We start from the raw sequence: 14,707 nt of genomic DNA, 5'->3' as shown, positions 1-14,707 counted from the left end.
TGTCTCTCTGCAAGGCAACCCTTGCTCGAATTTCGTCTACCTTGTTGTCAAGAGACTGGACATTGGCGAGTAGTTAACTCGTGAGCGATGTGCCCATCTACGGGGCCTGACCAGAAGACCGCTCCGTCTGCCCCTTCTGCGGCGTTTTTGTTTTGGGTCACCTACTGGGATCCGATCCATTGTCCTGGGTGGTGGTCCAAACAGAGGATCTGCTACGGGAAAGTCGTAATGTTGGTAAGTTGACGTTGCTCTTATATCCAATAGTTCTTCCCGGCTGTGTGTAATAAGGCTTAAGATTTCCTGGGGTAACAGTTTAAGAAATAATACATTAAAAAACAAATACTGCATAGTTTCCTAAGAACGCGAAGCGAGGCGACCATCTCTGTCGGCGTCATTATTGCATTTACATAAGATTCAGACTTTCTTGAAGCACCTTTGGCAACGATTACATCCTTGAGTGTTCTTGGGTATGACGCTACAAGCTTGGAACACCTGTATTTGGAGGTTCTCCCATTCTTCTCCCAAGCTCTGTCAGGTGTGATGGGGAGTGTCGCTGCACTGCTATTTTCTGGTCTTTCCAGTGATGTTAGATCGGGCTCAAGTCCGGGATCTGGCTGGGCCACTCAAGGACCACTCCTGCGTTGTCTTGGCTGTGTGCTTAGGGTCGTTGTCTTTTTGGAAGGTGAACCTTCACCCCAGTCTGAGGTCCTGAGCGCTCCAGAGCCCTCTTCATCGAGTATCTCTCTGTACTTTGCTCCGTTCATCTTTCCCATGATCCTGACTAGTCTTCCAGTCCCTGCCGCTGAAAAACATCGCCACAGCATGATGCTGCCGCCACAATGCTTCACCGTAGCGATGGTGCCAGGATTCCTCCAGATGTGACGCTTGGCATTCAGGGCAAAAGTTGAATCTTGGTTTCATCAGACCAGAGAATCTTGTTTCTCATGGTCTGAGAGTCGTTTAGGTGCCTTTAGGTGCCTCTATTCCTATAACCCTGGTCAATCAATGTTGAGAGGTGCTGTTTCTATGGAGATTGAAATGGAAAGACTCAAATACACCATGAAAACCTGAACAGATATTTTTGGGGGAGGGTAGATATTCAAATTCAGTCTGTTAGCTTTGTAAATGTGTGTGTGAAATTTTGTTTTGTGTTTTGAGGTTTTCATTGAGAAAAAAGCCAATGTTACACACAAACCTGCAGCCACTAGCTTGCTTGTCAGTTGTCATTCGACGTTGCCCACGGCGCGGTGACTCGAGTGCTCTTGAGCAGCGACCTCCTTTGACAATGTCTGTAATGACATTCACTTTAATCATGCTAAATTCTCAGAGTAAATGGTCTAACTTTTGAGCCATATATGGTAGAGACATATGGTTTGGATTATTGTTTTTTTCTGATGCAATTTTCGAATGAGCGTTTTCATAAACATTGAATTAAATAATAATTTTAAGGGTGAAACCCTCCAACCCATGGGCCTAAACTAAGGGTGGTTCCCAAATGGCACTTTATTCCCTATCACTCAAATTCAAATCTGGACGTCAAAACCAGTTCCACTGTCTTTTTTTATTCTCCCCCTCTAACCAGGGACTGATTTAGGTCCCAGGTCTGGGTGCAATTAATTATCAGGTGGAACCAAAGTTCCCTTTAATATTTTTCGGCACAAATTTCAAGTCTTAAAACGCGTTTACTGTGAACACTGAGGTTGTACCCGCTTTAATGTACTGTTTTTACAGTGGCCAAGTAGGCTAATGTGGCTATTGATCATAATGTTGGCCTACCATTAAAAAAAAGATGGAGAAAATGAATCACATAACATTTTAACATGGAAATAAGGTTTCTATCATTCAGCCTGCAGTAACAGCCAATGTGTGGTGTTTGATGCAGGCCTACATTCCATGAAACACACAGGGCTTGACATTAACCTGTTTATCCACTTGTCCTTCAGACAAGGTGACTGAAAATGTTGTTTGATGCAAGAAACCACTTCCCTCTACCTATTAACTACTTAGCTTCTTTAAGCCTGTCTCAAAATAGAGCACTGCCCCTTTAAGACAAAAAAAAGCTCTTTACCTGACTCGCTTTTCAAAGAGGGCTTTGAAATGTACAGGTTTTGTGCTCTTGTAGTAAGCTATCACTCCCACCTTGCTAGCTACAAATTAACTATAACTGGGCAGATAACTCACTAACTAGCAAAGAATATGCACAAATGTGCACACGTGGCTACAAGCATTTCTCGCTTTGATCTCAAAACAAGCGCATGATAACTGACAGCTCATGCTGTAAAACAGTCCAGTTCAAAGTCAATAGAACAAATCCAAATATGGCAACAGTCTATTTGCATATAGGCCTACTGCAGTTCTGATTTGTTTATGGCGCACCGGTCTCTGTAGAGTACGTGCCTGTCAATGCAATAGAATCGTACTTCGATGCATTCTGTCTACAACATAGTTAGTTTTGCATATTAAGTCTTGCATAGTTTGTTTTGTTTCGGTATGTTGCATTGAAAGTGCCTAATATTGCGTTGATTCGATCACAATTCCCACAGTGAAGAGAAACGTTGATAGTGTTAACTAATGGGGAAAACTCTGAACTTCACTCAACTTTTTAATCTTGTGCTTCTCTGCGCGGGCTGATTTTTCTTCTGCACACCAGGCCCTGGCGAGCTGCGCACCCGCAAGCCTCTTAGAGGGAACATTGGGTGTAACCCTTGCCCTATATAGTGCATGAATATGGGTCCTTCTCAAAAGTTGTGCACTATAAAGGGAATAGGGTGGCGTTTGGAACTCACCCCAAGTGTCATCACATCTTAGGTTACAATGCAGCTCATCCGGAAATTCTCGTTTAGGTTTCACCTTGAAGACGGATGCAGGCTGCTAAAACATATTCAGGAATTGGGGGTGGGAACGTTGTGGTAATTGCCACGTGTAGCAGAGAAATGACAACAAATAACGCTGTTGGTGTAACTAGCTAGCATGCTAACCTTAGCTAGTCAATGAAAGTTATGTGAGCACCATTTCAGTTAAAGGTGCAATATGCAGACATCACTCTGCCATTTCCTGGCTGCTAAAATTCAAATAGTTCGCCTAATTTCAGTTTGTGGAAAAACAAGCCAGTGTAGAGAATCATTGTACCATCTAAATACTGTGAAATATATTTTTAATAACCAACAATATTGTTTGTTCAGATGTTTGAAGCTGGTATACACAACCAAAAGTAATAGATGCAAAAAATGAAACAATGGGAAGCATAGAAATGGTGCATATAGAACAGATTTACTGCTTTTTAGTCTTGCTTTCAATTAGAATGACATATCTATAACTCACATTTCTATGTGAATTTGGTCAGGTCGCCCAAAAAGAGACATATCGCAGCTTTAAGATGCTGTAAATCAGGGGAAAATTATTATTTCAGAAAAAAACTACCAGCATACGTGTCAGAGATGAGTCTCAGCTAAATCATACCTATACAAGCTGTTGACATGTTGAGGGTTGAAGTTTGTCTGCGTTTGGATAATTCCAGTGAAACTGTCGGATTCCAGACGTCATTAATATTTGGACACGGACATGATCAAATAGCTATATTCACTCTATCATTTTAGCTAGTTATATATCAATGCATTATTTAAATTGCGGCTGAGAATCCAGCATAGAAATACTGTAGAAGGAATATAAGCTACGGTTATATGTGTAGCCTAACTATTGAAGTAATGGGCAAGTTTCTTTTGCCCCGTGCCATGCAAAACGAATTTGCCTAAAACCTTAGTGGTCTAAACCGTTCTTCTTGGTGGGAGCGGGGCTCTAAATTGCAATCATATGATGCAATTTTACGATTTATAAAATTGCCTTATTTTAATGCAGACCAAAAAAAAACATTTGACAAATTATCCAATGGATTATAATAATTTACTGATAAAGGGGAGGTGCAAAAACATTAGCTGTCACCCCCTATTTTAATTTGCTCCATGGCTCAGGCAGCCAAGTGTCGCTGTAGCCAGAGACTGAAGTGGTAGCGAGACACCCCACTTGCAGTTTTTCTTGGGGGGGGGGGGGGGTTTAATGAAAGTCAATGAACTAAGTAGACCAGACCCAGCTGCTATTACATTGGTGTCTATGGGAGACCCACCCCGTTAAGTAGACTGAAACTGACAATGTTTTTCAACGGTAAACAGCCTGAGTGAACTCTCTTCATTTATCCACCATCTTTGCTGTAGCCCAAGATGATATATTATATTGCTCAGCTCCATTGCAACTCTTTTCAGGTGTTTCTGATTTATAAACAGAGTTCCTCTGTGAAGATGAGAACCTTCCAGAAGAACAACCATCTCTGCAGCAGTCCACCAATCAGGCCTTTATGGTAGAGTGGCCAGACGGAAGCCACTCCTCAGGAGAAGGCACATGACAGCCCCTTGGAGTTTGCCAAAAGGCACCGAAAGGACTCTGACCATAAGAAACAAGATTCTCTGGTCTGATGAAACCAGAATTGAACTCTTTGGCCTGAATGCCAAGCGTCACTTCTGGAGGAAACCTACGGTGAAGCATGGGGGTGGCAGCATCATGCTGTTGGGATGTTTTTCAGCGGCAGGGACTGCGAGAGTAGTCAGGATCGAGGGAAAGGTGAACGGCGCAAAGTACAGAGATCCTTGATGAAAACCTGTTCCAGAGCGCTCAGGACATCCGACTAAGGCGACGCTTCATCTTCCAGCAGGTCAATAGCCTTAAGCAGACAGCCAAGACAACGCAGGAGTGGCTTTGAGACAAGTCTTTGAATGTCCTTGAATGGCTCAGTCAGAGCCTGAACATCTCTGGAGAGACCTGAAAATAGCTGTGCAGCAACGCTCCCCATCCAACCTGACAGAGCTTGAGGATCTGCAGAGAAGAATGGGAGAAACTCCCCAAATTACAGGTGTGCCAAGCTTGTAGCGTCATACGCAAGAAGACTCGAGGCTGTAATCGCTGCCAAAGGTGCTTCAACAAAGTACTGAGTAAAGGGTCTGAATACTTATGTAATATTTCATTTTTTTATATAAGTTTGCACACATTTCTGAAAACCTGTTTTTGCTTTGTCATTATGGGGTATTGTGTGGAGATTGATGGATTTTTTTATAAAATCCATTTTAGAATAAGTCTGTAACGTAACAAAATGTGGAAAAGGTCAAGGGATCTGAATACTTTCCGAATGCACTGTGTAACATACGATGACTTATTGACTTACATCATTGTGAAACATCATGGGTAAGCTCTGGCCATATTTCAGCTCAAAAAAGTGGATTTCTATTGGTGTGGGCGTTTTTTAAGAGATTTAATTTTTTTATTTTTGCTTGACACTCGCCTGATGAGTCCTGTAGACCAGTGGTTCGATTTAAACTCAGTGTAGTTTTATTGATAATTGTGCGTACATGTGTAGGTTAAGGCGAAAGAGTTGTAGTTGGTATGGAAGATGGTCACTTAATATATTTTTTCCCCTGTCTCTATCTGCCTCTTCTCTCTCTCCCTTTCGTACCTTTTTCCAGGCATGGCTGAAGCCCACCAGGCCGTGGCCTTCCAGTTCACGGTGACTCCGGAAGGCATCGACCTGCAGCTGTCCCACCAGGCCCTCACGGAGATCTACCTCTCAGGCCTGCGCTCCTGGAAAAAGAAGTTAATCCGCCTCAAGGTACTGGACATGCCTGAGGGCCCGTCTGTCTGTCTTTGATCTGTCTGTCTTTCTCTTTCTTTGATGTATGTGTCTCTCTGGCTAGCCTGAATGTACATATTCTCAGATGAGCTTTCTGGGTTATCGCTGTTGGTCTTTATCGCCTGCTTATCTGTCTGTAAGGGGACAAATTGCTCTCACTCGCTTAAACCTGACTTCCGCTAAGTGTAGGGCCTAGGCTGTCCCCTCAGACTATTTGTCCGGGATATCGCTGTCTATCTTAAATTGCCTGTTTGTACACCTGTCTGTCTGCCTCCCTGTCCATCTATCTGTCTATACGCCTGTCTGTTCTACTGCACTACTACTTGACTACTACCTTTTCTTCTGTTTGTATGTCTTAAGATTGGTCTGTCTTTGTCTTCCTCTCTATGCCTCCCTGTCTTCCTCTCTATGCCTCCCTGTCTTCCTCTCTATGCCTCCCTGTCTTCCTCTCTATGCCTCCCTGTCTTCCTCTCTCTGACTCCCCGTCTTCCCCTCTATGCCTCCGTCTGCCTCTCTATGCCTCCCCGTCTTCCCCTCTATGCCTCCCCGTCTGCCTCTCTATGCCTCCCCGTCTTCCCCTCTATGCCTCCCCGTCTGCCTCTCTATGCCTCCCCGTCTGCCTCTCTATGCCTCCCCGCCTGCCTCTCTATGCCTCCCCGCCTGCCTCTCTATGACTCCCCGCCTGCCTCTCTATGCCTCCCCGCCTGCCTCTCTATGCCTCCCCGTCTGCCTCTCTATGCCTCCCCGTCTGCCTCTCTATGCCTCCCTGTCTTCCTCCCAGTCTGCTTTTCTCTCTGTCTGTCGGTTAGAATTACATCACATGGTTTCTGCACAACAGCGTCCATACGTTCTCTACTGTGACATACCTCGGCTGTGTATAATAATCATATCAGCACAAACGGCAGAGGGGGACATACTGCTCTGACACACTTAAACCTGACCTCTGCTGAACAGTATGTCAGTTAACGTCACAGTGCTGCTGAACAGTAGGTCATTTAACGTCACAGTGCTGCTGAACAGTAGGTCATTTAACGTCACAGTGCTGCTGAACAGTAGGTCATTTAACGTCAGTGCTGCTGAACAGTATGTCTTTTAACGTCACAGTGCTGCTGAACAGTAAGTCATTTAACGTCACAGTGCTGCTGAACAGTATGTCTTTTAACGTCACAGTGCTGCTGAACAGTATGTCTTTTAACGTCACAGTGCTGCTGAACAGTATGTCTTTTAACGTCACAGTGCTGCTGAACAGTATGTCATTTAAAGTCACAGTGCTGCTGAACAGTATGTCATTTAAAGTCAGTGCTGCTGAACAGTAGGTCATTTAAAGTCAGTGCTGCTGAACAGTAGGTTATTTAAAGTCACAGTGCTGCTGAACAGTATGTCATTTAAAGTCAGTGCTGCTGAACAGTATGTCATTTAAAGTCACAGTGCTGCTGAACAGTATGTCATTTAACGTCACTGTGCTGCTGAACAGTATGTCATTTAACGTCACAGTGCTGCTGAACAGTATGTCTTTTAACGTCACAGTGCTGCTGAACAGTATGTCATTTAACGTCACAGTGCTGCTGAACAGTATGTCATTTAAAGTCACAGTGCTGCTGAACAGTATGTCATTTAACGTCACAGTGCTGCTGAACAGTATGTCTTTTAACGTCACAGTGCTGCTGAACAGTATGTCTTTTAACGTCACAGTGCTGCTGAACAGTATGTCATTTAACGTCACAGTGCTGCTGAACAGTAGAGAGCTGGAATATGAACGGCCAGCAGCGTCACATTTCTCTAATCTGTTTGGGTAAACATGCCCTCCGGGTGACCACATTAGTAAACACACACCCGCGCTGTGTTTGTCACAACTCAATGCCGGCACGCATTCATCCCTGTTCGGTCTTAACTTTGGCTGTATCTCTCTCTGTCCCGTCACTCGTGCTGGAGATAAGCTTGGGGAGATTGTGGGCTTTTGCTTTTAAAACCAGGCGAAGGTACATAGTAGTAGCTGTGAAGAGCATTATCCAATACCCCCGTTGGATAATATGCCGTGTTGACATGGCTGGGAAGTTGATTGGGTTTTGAATGGGTGCCGTATGGGTTGTTTATTAGGGCACGTAAAAAACAAAAATGATAAGTATTTTAATAAAAAAAATTGTCCCTCCCTTTTTCAGGATGTTTTCTTCCCGTTGGGTGCCTTAATGACCAATCTCTTTTCCCCCTAATTCCCCAACAGAACGGTGTGATAACGGGGGTGTACCCGGCCAGTCCCTCCTCCTGGCTGTTTGTGGTCATCGCCATCCTGGCCACCATGTACATGCGCTCCGACCCCTCCATGGGTCTCATCGCCAAGATCCAGGAGCACCTACCTGCCAGGTAGCTAGCACCAGTCACCAACCGTGCACAGACACTCCGCTGTCTTCAAAGTCTACGAGTATTGCTTAAAGACTGGTATTGAAATACAATATTTCCCCCTTTTTCTCAGATGTTCTTACCAAATCATTGAAATCCTTCTCTCTCTCCCTCCCGGCTCCCCCTCTTTCTCGTCGCTCCCCCTCCCTTTTTCCCCTCCCCCCCCACCTTTACCACTCTTTCATTCTCTAATGGAATGAACCCCTCCCTCCCAGTCAGTCTCTGAGTGCCCAGTGTCAGACGTTGGTGTCGGCGGTGCTGTTCAGCACGCTCCTCTGGTTCTCCCTCATCTTCACCATGCGCATGTGCCTCAAGCAGCTGCTCTCCTACCACCGCTGGATGTTCGAGCAGCGCGGCAAGATGTCCAACACCACCAAAGTCTGGGTGGTCAGTACCCCCCCCCCCTTTGATCCTTACCTTCTCCTGTGTGTGTGTGTGTGTACACCGTGCATCTGTAGAGACTCCTGCCGCTTACCCACTCCTGGGGAGTCGTCAACAATTGAAAATCAAATCACTGTATTTGTCATATGCACAGAATACGGTGTAGTGTACATCGTGCAATGAAATGCTTACTTGCAAGCTCATGCTCTCCTCTCAAATTGTTTGTGGGGGGGTCTAAATTATCTTTCTACCTCCATTGCAATCAGTGTAAAAAGTGGTTTTGTGTGTTACAGGCGCTGGTGCGGATCTTCTCGGGCAGACAGCCTCTCCTCTACAGCTACCAGGGCTCTCTACCAAACCAGCCTGTGCCGGCCGTCAAAGACACGGTCAAGAGGGTGAGACGCTCTTCAATTCAATCTTTATTGTCCCAATAGGGAAATACATTTCGACAAAAGATGCAGCATATCCGCTCACCAGATATTCACGCTTGACAAAGCCTAACCCAACGTAGCATTGAAAGGCCTGAAGCTATCTCCCCTACGTACTGGTCTTGACGAGGAGAAAAAGGGAGGTTCTCTTTTGCACTGTTCAACCAATCCACTTAATGTGGAGGAGGAGTTAAGATGGAGTGTCGCTTTGTTAACGTCCAAAAGCGGGAAGTCTTTCCATTTCCCCTGAAAACCGGAACTTTCGGTTGTTGGGGACTCTGCAGAGGCTAGACAAAGACAAACGCAGGTTGGAAGTTGTCGTCATCTCTCTCCCTATGCTCGCTTGCTTTCGCTCTACCTCTCTCTCCATCTCTACACCTCTCCACCTCTACATCTCTCTCTCACTCTACATCTCTCTCTCTACCTCTCTCTGTCTCCCTCTTTGCCTCTCCCTCAGTATTACTGAACCTCTAACACTCCATTGTACCTCCATCACACCGTAGCTCGATACCCTCCGTGTATTCTGTTTTGTTGTGTGTGGGATAATGTTCTGTGTCAACTGCATAATGTTATAATGATGTATATAATAGAATATTGCTCTGTGTGTTTGTTCTTCTCTCTCTGTTTCTCTGCAGTATCTGGAGTCGGTGCGGCCGCTGATGACCCCTGATGAGTTTGAACGCATGACGTCGCTGGCCACTCAGTTTGAGAGCAGCCTGGGGAACCGGCTACAGTGGTACCTCAAACTCAAGGCTCTCTGGGCTTCCAACTACGTAAGTAACCCCTTATATGTAGACTGGCTGTGTTCAAAAACGTCACGAGCCGTCAAATCCTTGCTTCCTCTGGCCTTCCTTATTGGAGGAGGTCCAATGGAGGATTCTTGGATCCTCTCCTCCAATGAGCTTTAAGAGAGCAGGAGGTGAGACAAAGAAAAGCGTTATGCACACGTAGAAATGACCTATTTTAATAGTCGGATGCGCATTAAAAATCCCAAGAGCAATGTAGATCTTTGTCGGAGGCCATTTAGAATTATTCATTGTAATGGATGTGCTGAGGGTGTGTGAGGGCTGTGGCCCTGGCCAGGATGTTGCGTGGTTGTGTCAGAGGATTTCTATGGGGTGTATTCATTAGGGCACTTTGTAACAAAACATTTTTTTTATGGATCAAGGAAACAACCATTTCTTATTGGACAACTTCAGATAGTACCTACCTTCCCGTTGTCCATTTTGTCTACTGAACACGAACCTGGGGTTGTGTTTTTCCCTTTTAGGTGAGCGACTGGTGGGAGGAGTACATCTACCTGAGAGGACGGAGCCCTATCATGGTCAACAGCAACTACTACGGCATGGTACGTATCAACAAATCATCGACTACTCCCCACGTTCTGTCTCCTAATAGCGGAGGTGTGTTAAGTGAGGTGAGAAGTTCACAACGTTGCAGGTAGAAATGTAACAAATAGAGCAAACACGATTCCCTATTCTACTTGAACGATGACTGTGGTTTGGTCCATTTAACCTTTAACCCAACAAATGGGTGTGATCATTCTACAGTGGTCCCTGCATCGTACGCTCAAACCGGTTTGATTAGAACGTTTATTTAGAACGTCCAGTTTCGATTGATGCAACAGTCAGCATTTGAGCTAGCCACACTTTTTTCGCTGAACTATTTTTGCACAAACACAGTCCTTACAAAGTTATGTCGTGAATGTGATCAGTTTATTTTTGGATGCAATGTTCAGACATTCACAGAAGTAGCAACAGCATAACACAATCATCCAAACCGGAAAATGTAAGCTACATTAGTCCTAGCGCTAACTGAGGAAATATTGACGTAACACAAGCGGTCATATTTAGAGGACTCTCAGCTGACAGAAACCACAATATGAATTATCTAATAGCTAATTACTATTTATAATTCATTACATCACGGTTGAGCTTAACATTGATTGAAAGAATTTAGTAAAACACTTTATAGAAATCAAAAGTAATCCGACGATGGGTAGTTTGTGGGCGCCGCCATGTTTGTTTTTCGCGCCAACCAAAGATAAGAGGAGACAAGAAGAGTTTGGTCTGTTTGCAGTATGCATGTTGAAGGGGGTGTGTCGTTTACGATCATTCACTTCCCTTCATTCACTTCCGGAAGTTTACCCGAAAGATCAGTGAACCATTCCTTCACCTCATTATAACATCTTTGGTCTGACAAACGTTTACGTGACACCCAGAATGCATTGTATAATGTCAACAAACATGGCGCCACACATAGCTGGCAAATAGCTTAGCATTAGCACATTATAATCAGTACAACCTTCAAAAAAATATTTTACACACATCATAGGTGTCCATTACAATCTATGCAATAATTGGAATGCATTATTTGTCACCAGTACTTGAAAACATGTGAATAAAACTGTAAATACATTATGCTCCATACATACATACTTCATGCTACAGTAGAAACGACAACACGATATACAGAAAATAAGGCACTTACTTTGATAGAAACACACAAAGTTTTTATTTATAAGGAAAACAAGAATGGAAGCAATGGAAGCAATGCGAGCGCTAGCCAGAAAATGTGCCGGTTCGTGCAAGACTGCGCAAATGTCTGCATTCTTGATGTGCGGAAGAAATGGGGAAGGGCTCTCCTCGACGGGGGAAGTTTGTCCGGTTCCGTGAAGCCTCAATCATCAATTGTCCGCAACACTGAAATGGGCTATTTCTATGTGAATTAATGAGGCGAAACAACCCTCAATTCAAACTGTTGTTAGAAAATACAACTTGTTAAAAAATCATTTGAAATTGACAAGTTGAGAAACAGCCTATAGATAATTAGCAGGGAGCGCGTGTTAACTGTCCTGTTGTGTAACAATCACATTTTGGAACAGAGAGTGCATTCTGACATCACGTGCATAAAACCACTCGCACTGGGGCGACCGTTAGAGATATTTGGAACTCACATATGGAAAGGTTAAACAACATATCTATTTCTCTATGGGTGACATTTTGGAAGCATGACAGCGGCGCTACAGTCCAAAAGCACTTGTGGAAAAGTGGAAAGCGTTTCGCATACTAATAGTATTCTCTGGTTTGCCACTTAGCAATGCTGATTTGCGTTGTCAAAATGGTGCCTCCTCCCTCTCTCACACGCACTCTCTCTCCCCAGGACTTCTTGTATGTGACGCCCACCCCCATCCAGGCTGCCAGAGCAGGCAACACCCTTCATGCCTTCCTCATGTACCGCAGGAAGCTCAACAGAGAGGAGCTCAAGCCTGTGAGTTCAACAACCAGTCAACCTCCACCATTAACGTGTGATAGGGGCTGGAGTTTAACCTGGGCCATATTCATTAGGGCACGCAATGGAAAAAGTTTTAAGTTTTATTTTTTTGGAAGTCCAGATAGCCCTCCCTATTTCTGTCTGTTTTCATCCATTTGATGCCTAATGAAAAACTCTGAGCCCTATGCATGAAAATACCATTGGCCTTTGAACATCATGCGTTGTTCAGTGAATACCGTGTATAATTCATGAAAGTACTGCCTCGATGCCTGCTGTGTGATCACGATAGGTTTGGTGCACCAATCAGCAAGCTTTATTTGACACATCAAAACTAGGGGGTGTGCCGAGTAGTCGGACAAAAGAGGTATCGTAACGGATATGGGCAATTTTCTGGTTACGATTATGATCAGAGTATTTTTATCTATTTTTTCAAATATCTGTAATCAGAATATATATATTTTTTGGAGCACCAGCAAGCATATTTCTCATGTCAGTCAGTCAGAGTTTCTAAATCATACTGTACTGCCTTGAAGTCAGTCACGTGCGTGGTCTAAATAGCAACTGGCTAGTTTGTCTGTCTGTAAAGATAAGTGCGGGCTGTATGTTGATCCTGCTACTCTGATTGGATAGAATGAAGCTGTATTCCTCAGTCCACTCGCTTCATCATTTCCCCCGATCACGTTTCCTCGCATGTTTTCGGTCTGATCATTTAGATTGCTGCTGCCCGCTACTATGATAAATCCCATGGCGAGGACACTTGCTGTCAATGTGCATAATATCTAACCAGATGGGCAAGGGTAGGGAAAAATATGAAACGTTAGTGCCCATTCTGACTGAGTGACCGCAAACTCCTAATCTGCAGTTTTTTTGCAGTGAGAGCGTGCAGGGAGGTATTTTTCCAACATCTATTTTGGCATATTAAAACACTTCAGTTTCTTCCGTTCTGACTATCAACTGACAACTTCCGGATAAGAATACGAGTATGGCCATGTCAGCACACACCAAATCAAAAATCCTCTTAACTCATTTTACATATGAGCATGGGCCTGTACCAAGGTGTTTACATGTTTTCATAGTGAGGTGTTTTTATTGCGATTTACTTTTAAATACGTACCGAAATAGGAGAGATGTGTTGAGTATGAACTCATCCGTGTGTGTTTGTCTGTGTACATGTTGAGTGTGTGCTGGTGTGGACTGACCATGTTCATGTGTGTAAGCTGCATCAATCCATCCCTCCAGTTTGTTTTAGCTCCCTCTGTGTGTAGAGGTTTGAAGTGTCCTTTGGTTTGATTTTCCAGTTTGTTTGAAACCCATTCCCTCTCATGGTCTCATACCATCCCCATCTCTCCTCCCTACCCCCACACTCTGTACCTTCCCTTGGCCTTTCTCTCTCTTTTCTTTTCCTGTCCTTCTCCCTCTGGTCTGAGCTATCGCTCTCTGGTCTGAACTCTCGCTCTCTGGTCTGAACTCTCGCCCTCTCTCGCTCTCTGGTCTGAACTCTCGCCCTCTCTCGCTCTCTGTTCTGAACTCTCGCCCTCTCGCTCTCTGTTCTGAACTCTCGCCCTCTCTCGCTCTCTGGTCTGAACTCTCGGCCTTTCTCTCTCTTTTCTTTTCCTGTCCTTCTCCCTCTGGTCTGAGCTATCGCTCTCTGGTCTGAACTCTCGCTCTCTGGTCTGAACTCTCGCCCTCTCTCGCTCTCTGGTCTGAACTCTCGCCCTCTCTCGCTCTCTGTTCTGAACTCTCGCCCTCTCTCGCTCTCTGTTCTGAACTCTCGCCCTCTCTCGCTCTCTGGTCTGAACTCTCGCCCTCTCTCGCTCTCTGGTCTGAACTCTCGCCCTCTCTCGCTCTCTGGTCTGAACTCTCGCTCTCTCTCGCCCGCTCTCTGGTCTGAACTCTCGCTCTCTCTGGTCTGAACTCTCGCTCTCTCTGGTCTGAACTCTCGCTCTCTCTCGCCCGCTCTCTGGTCTGAACTCTCGCTCTCTCTCGCCCGCTCTCTGGTCTGAACTCTCGCTCTCTCTCGCCCGCTCTCTGGTCTGAACTCTCGCTCTCTCTCGCCCGCTCTCTGGTCTGAACTCTCGCTCTCTCTCGCCCGCTCTCTGGTCTGAACTCTCGCCCGCTCTCTGGTCTGAACTCTCGCCCGCTCTCTGGTCTGAACTCTCGCCCGCTCTCTGGTCTGAACTCTCGCCCGCTCTCTGGTCTGAACTCTCGCCCGCTCTCTGGTCTGAACTCTCGCCCGCTCTCTGGTCTGAACTCTCGCCCGCTCTCTGGTCTGAACTCTCGCCCTCTCTCGCTCTCTGGTCTGAACTCTCGCCCTCTCTCGCTCTCTGGTCTGAACTCTCGCCCTCTCTCGCTCTCTGTTCTGAACTCTCGCCCTCTCGCTCTCTGTTCTGAACTCTCGCCCTCTCTCGCTCTCTGGTCTGAACTCTCGGCCTTTCTCTCTCTTTTCTTTTCCTGTCCTTCTCCCTCTGGTCTGAGCTATCGCTCTCTGGTCTGAACTCTCGCTCTCTGGTCTGAACTCTCGCCCTCTCTCGCTCTCTGGTCTGAACTCTCGCCCTCT

General features: G+C 45.3%; 1 protein-coding gene across 2 annotated transcripts in view; it reads left to right on the top strand.

Annotated features, from left to right (window-relative positions):
• The window catches only part of LOC139570436 (carnitine O-palmitoyltransferase 1, liver isoform-like), a 47,068-nt gene that overhangs the window by 21,501 nt on the left and 10,860 nt on the right, over nt 1-14,707 (top strand). For both annotated transcript variants that reach the window (XM_071392315.1, XM_071392314.1), the window contains exons 2-8: nt 5,508-5,650; nt 7,893-8,032; nt 8,284-8,455; nt 8,743-8,844; nt 9,513-9,650; nt 10,148-10,225; nt 12,040-12,147. In XM_071392315.1, the coding sequence (XP_071248416.1) occupies nt 5,510-5,650; nt 7,893-8,032; nt 8,284-8,455; nt 8,743-8,844; nt 9,513-9,650; nt 10,148-10,225; nt 12,040-12,147 (879 nt within the window). In that variant the 5' untranslated portion in view covers nt 5,508-5,509. The remainder of the gene's footprint in view (nt 1-5,507; nt 5,651-7,892; nt 8,033-8,283; nt 8,456-8,742; nt 8,845-9,512; nt 9,651-10,147; nt 10,226-12,039; nt 12,148-14,707) is intronic.

The sequence above is a fragment of the Salvelinus alpinus genome, chromosome 3 (assembly GCF_045679555.1).
Source record: "Salvelinus alpinus chromosome 3, SLU_Salpinus.1, whole genome shotgun sequence".
Taxonomy (NCBI): domain Eukaryota; kingdom Metazoa; phylum Chordata; class Actinopteri; order Salmoniformes; family Salmonidae; genus Salvelinus; species Salvelinus alpinus.
This window is presented reverse-complemented; position numbering and strand designations above follow the sequence as displayed.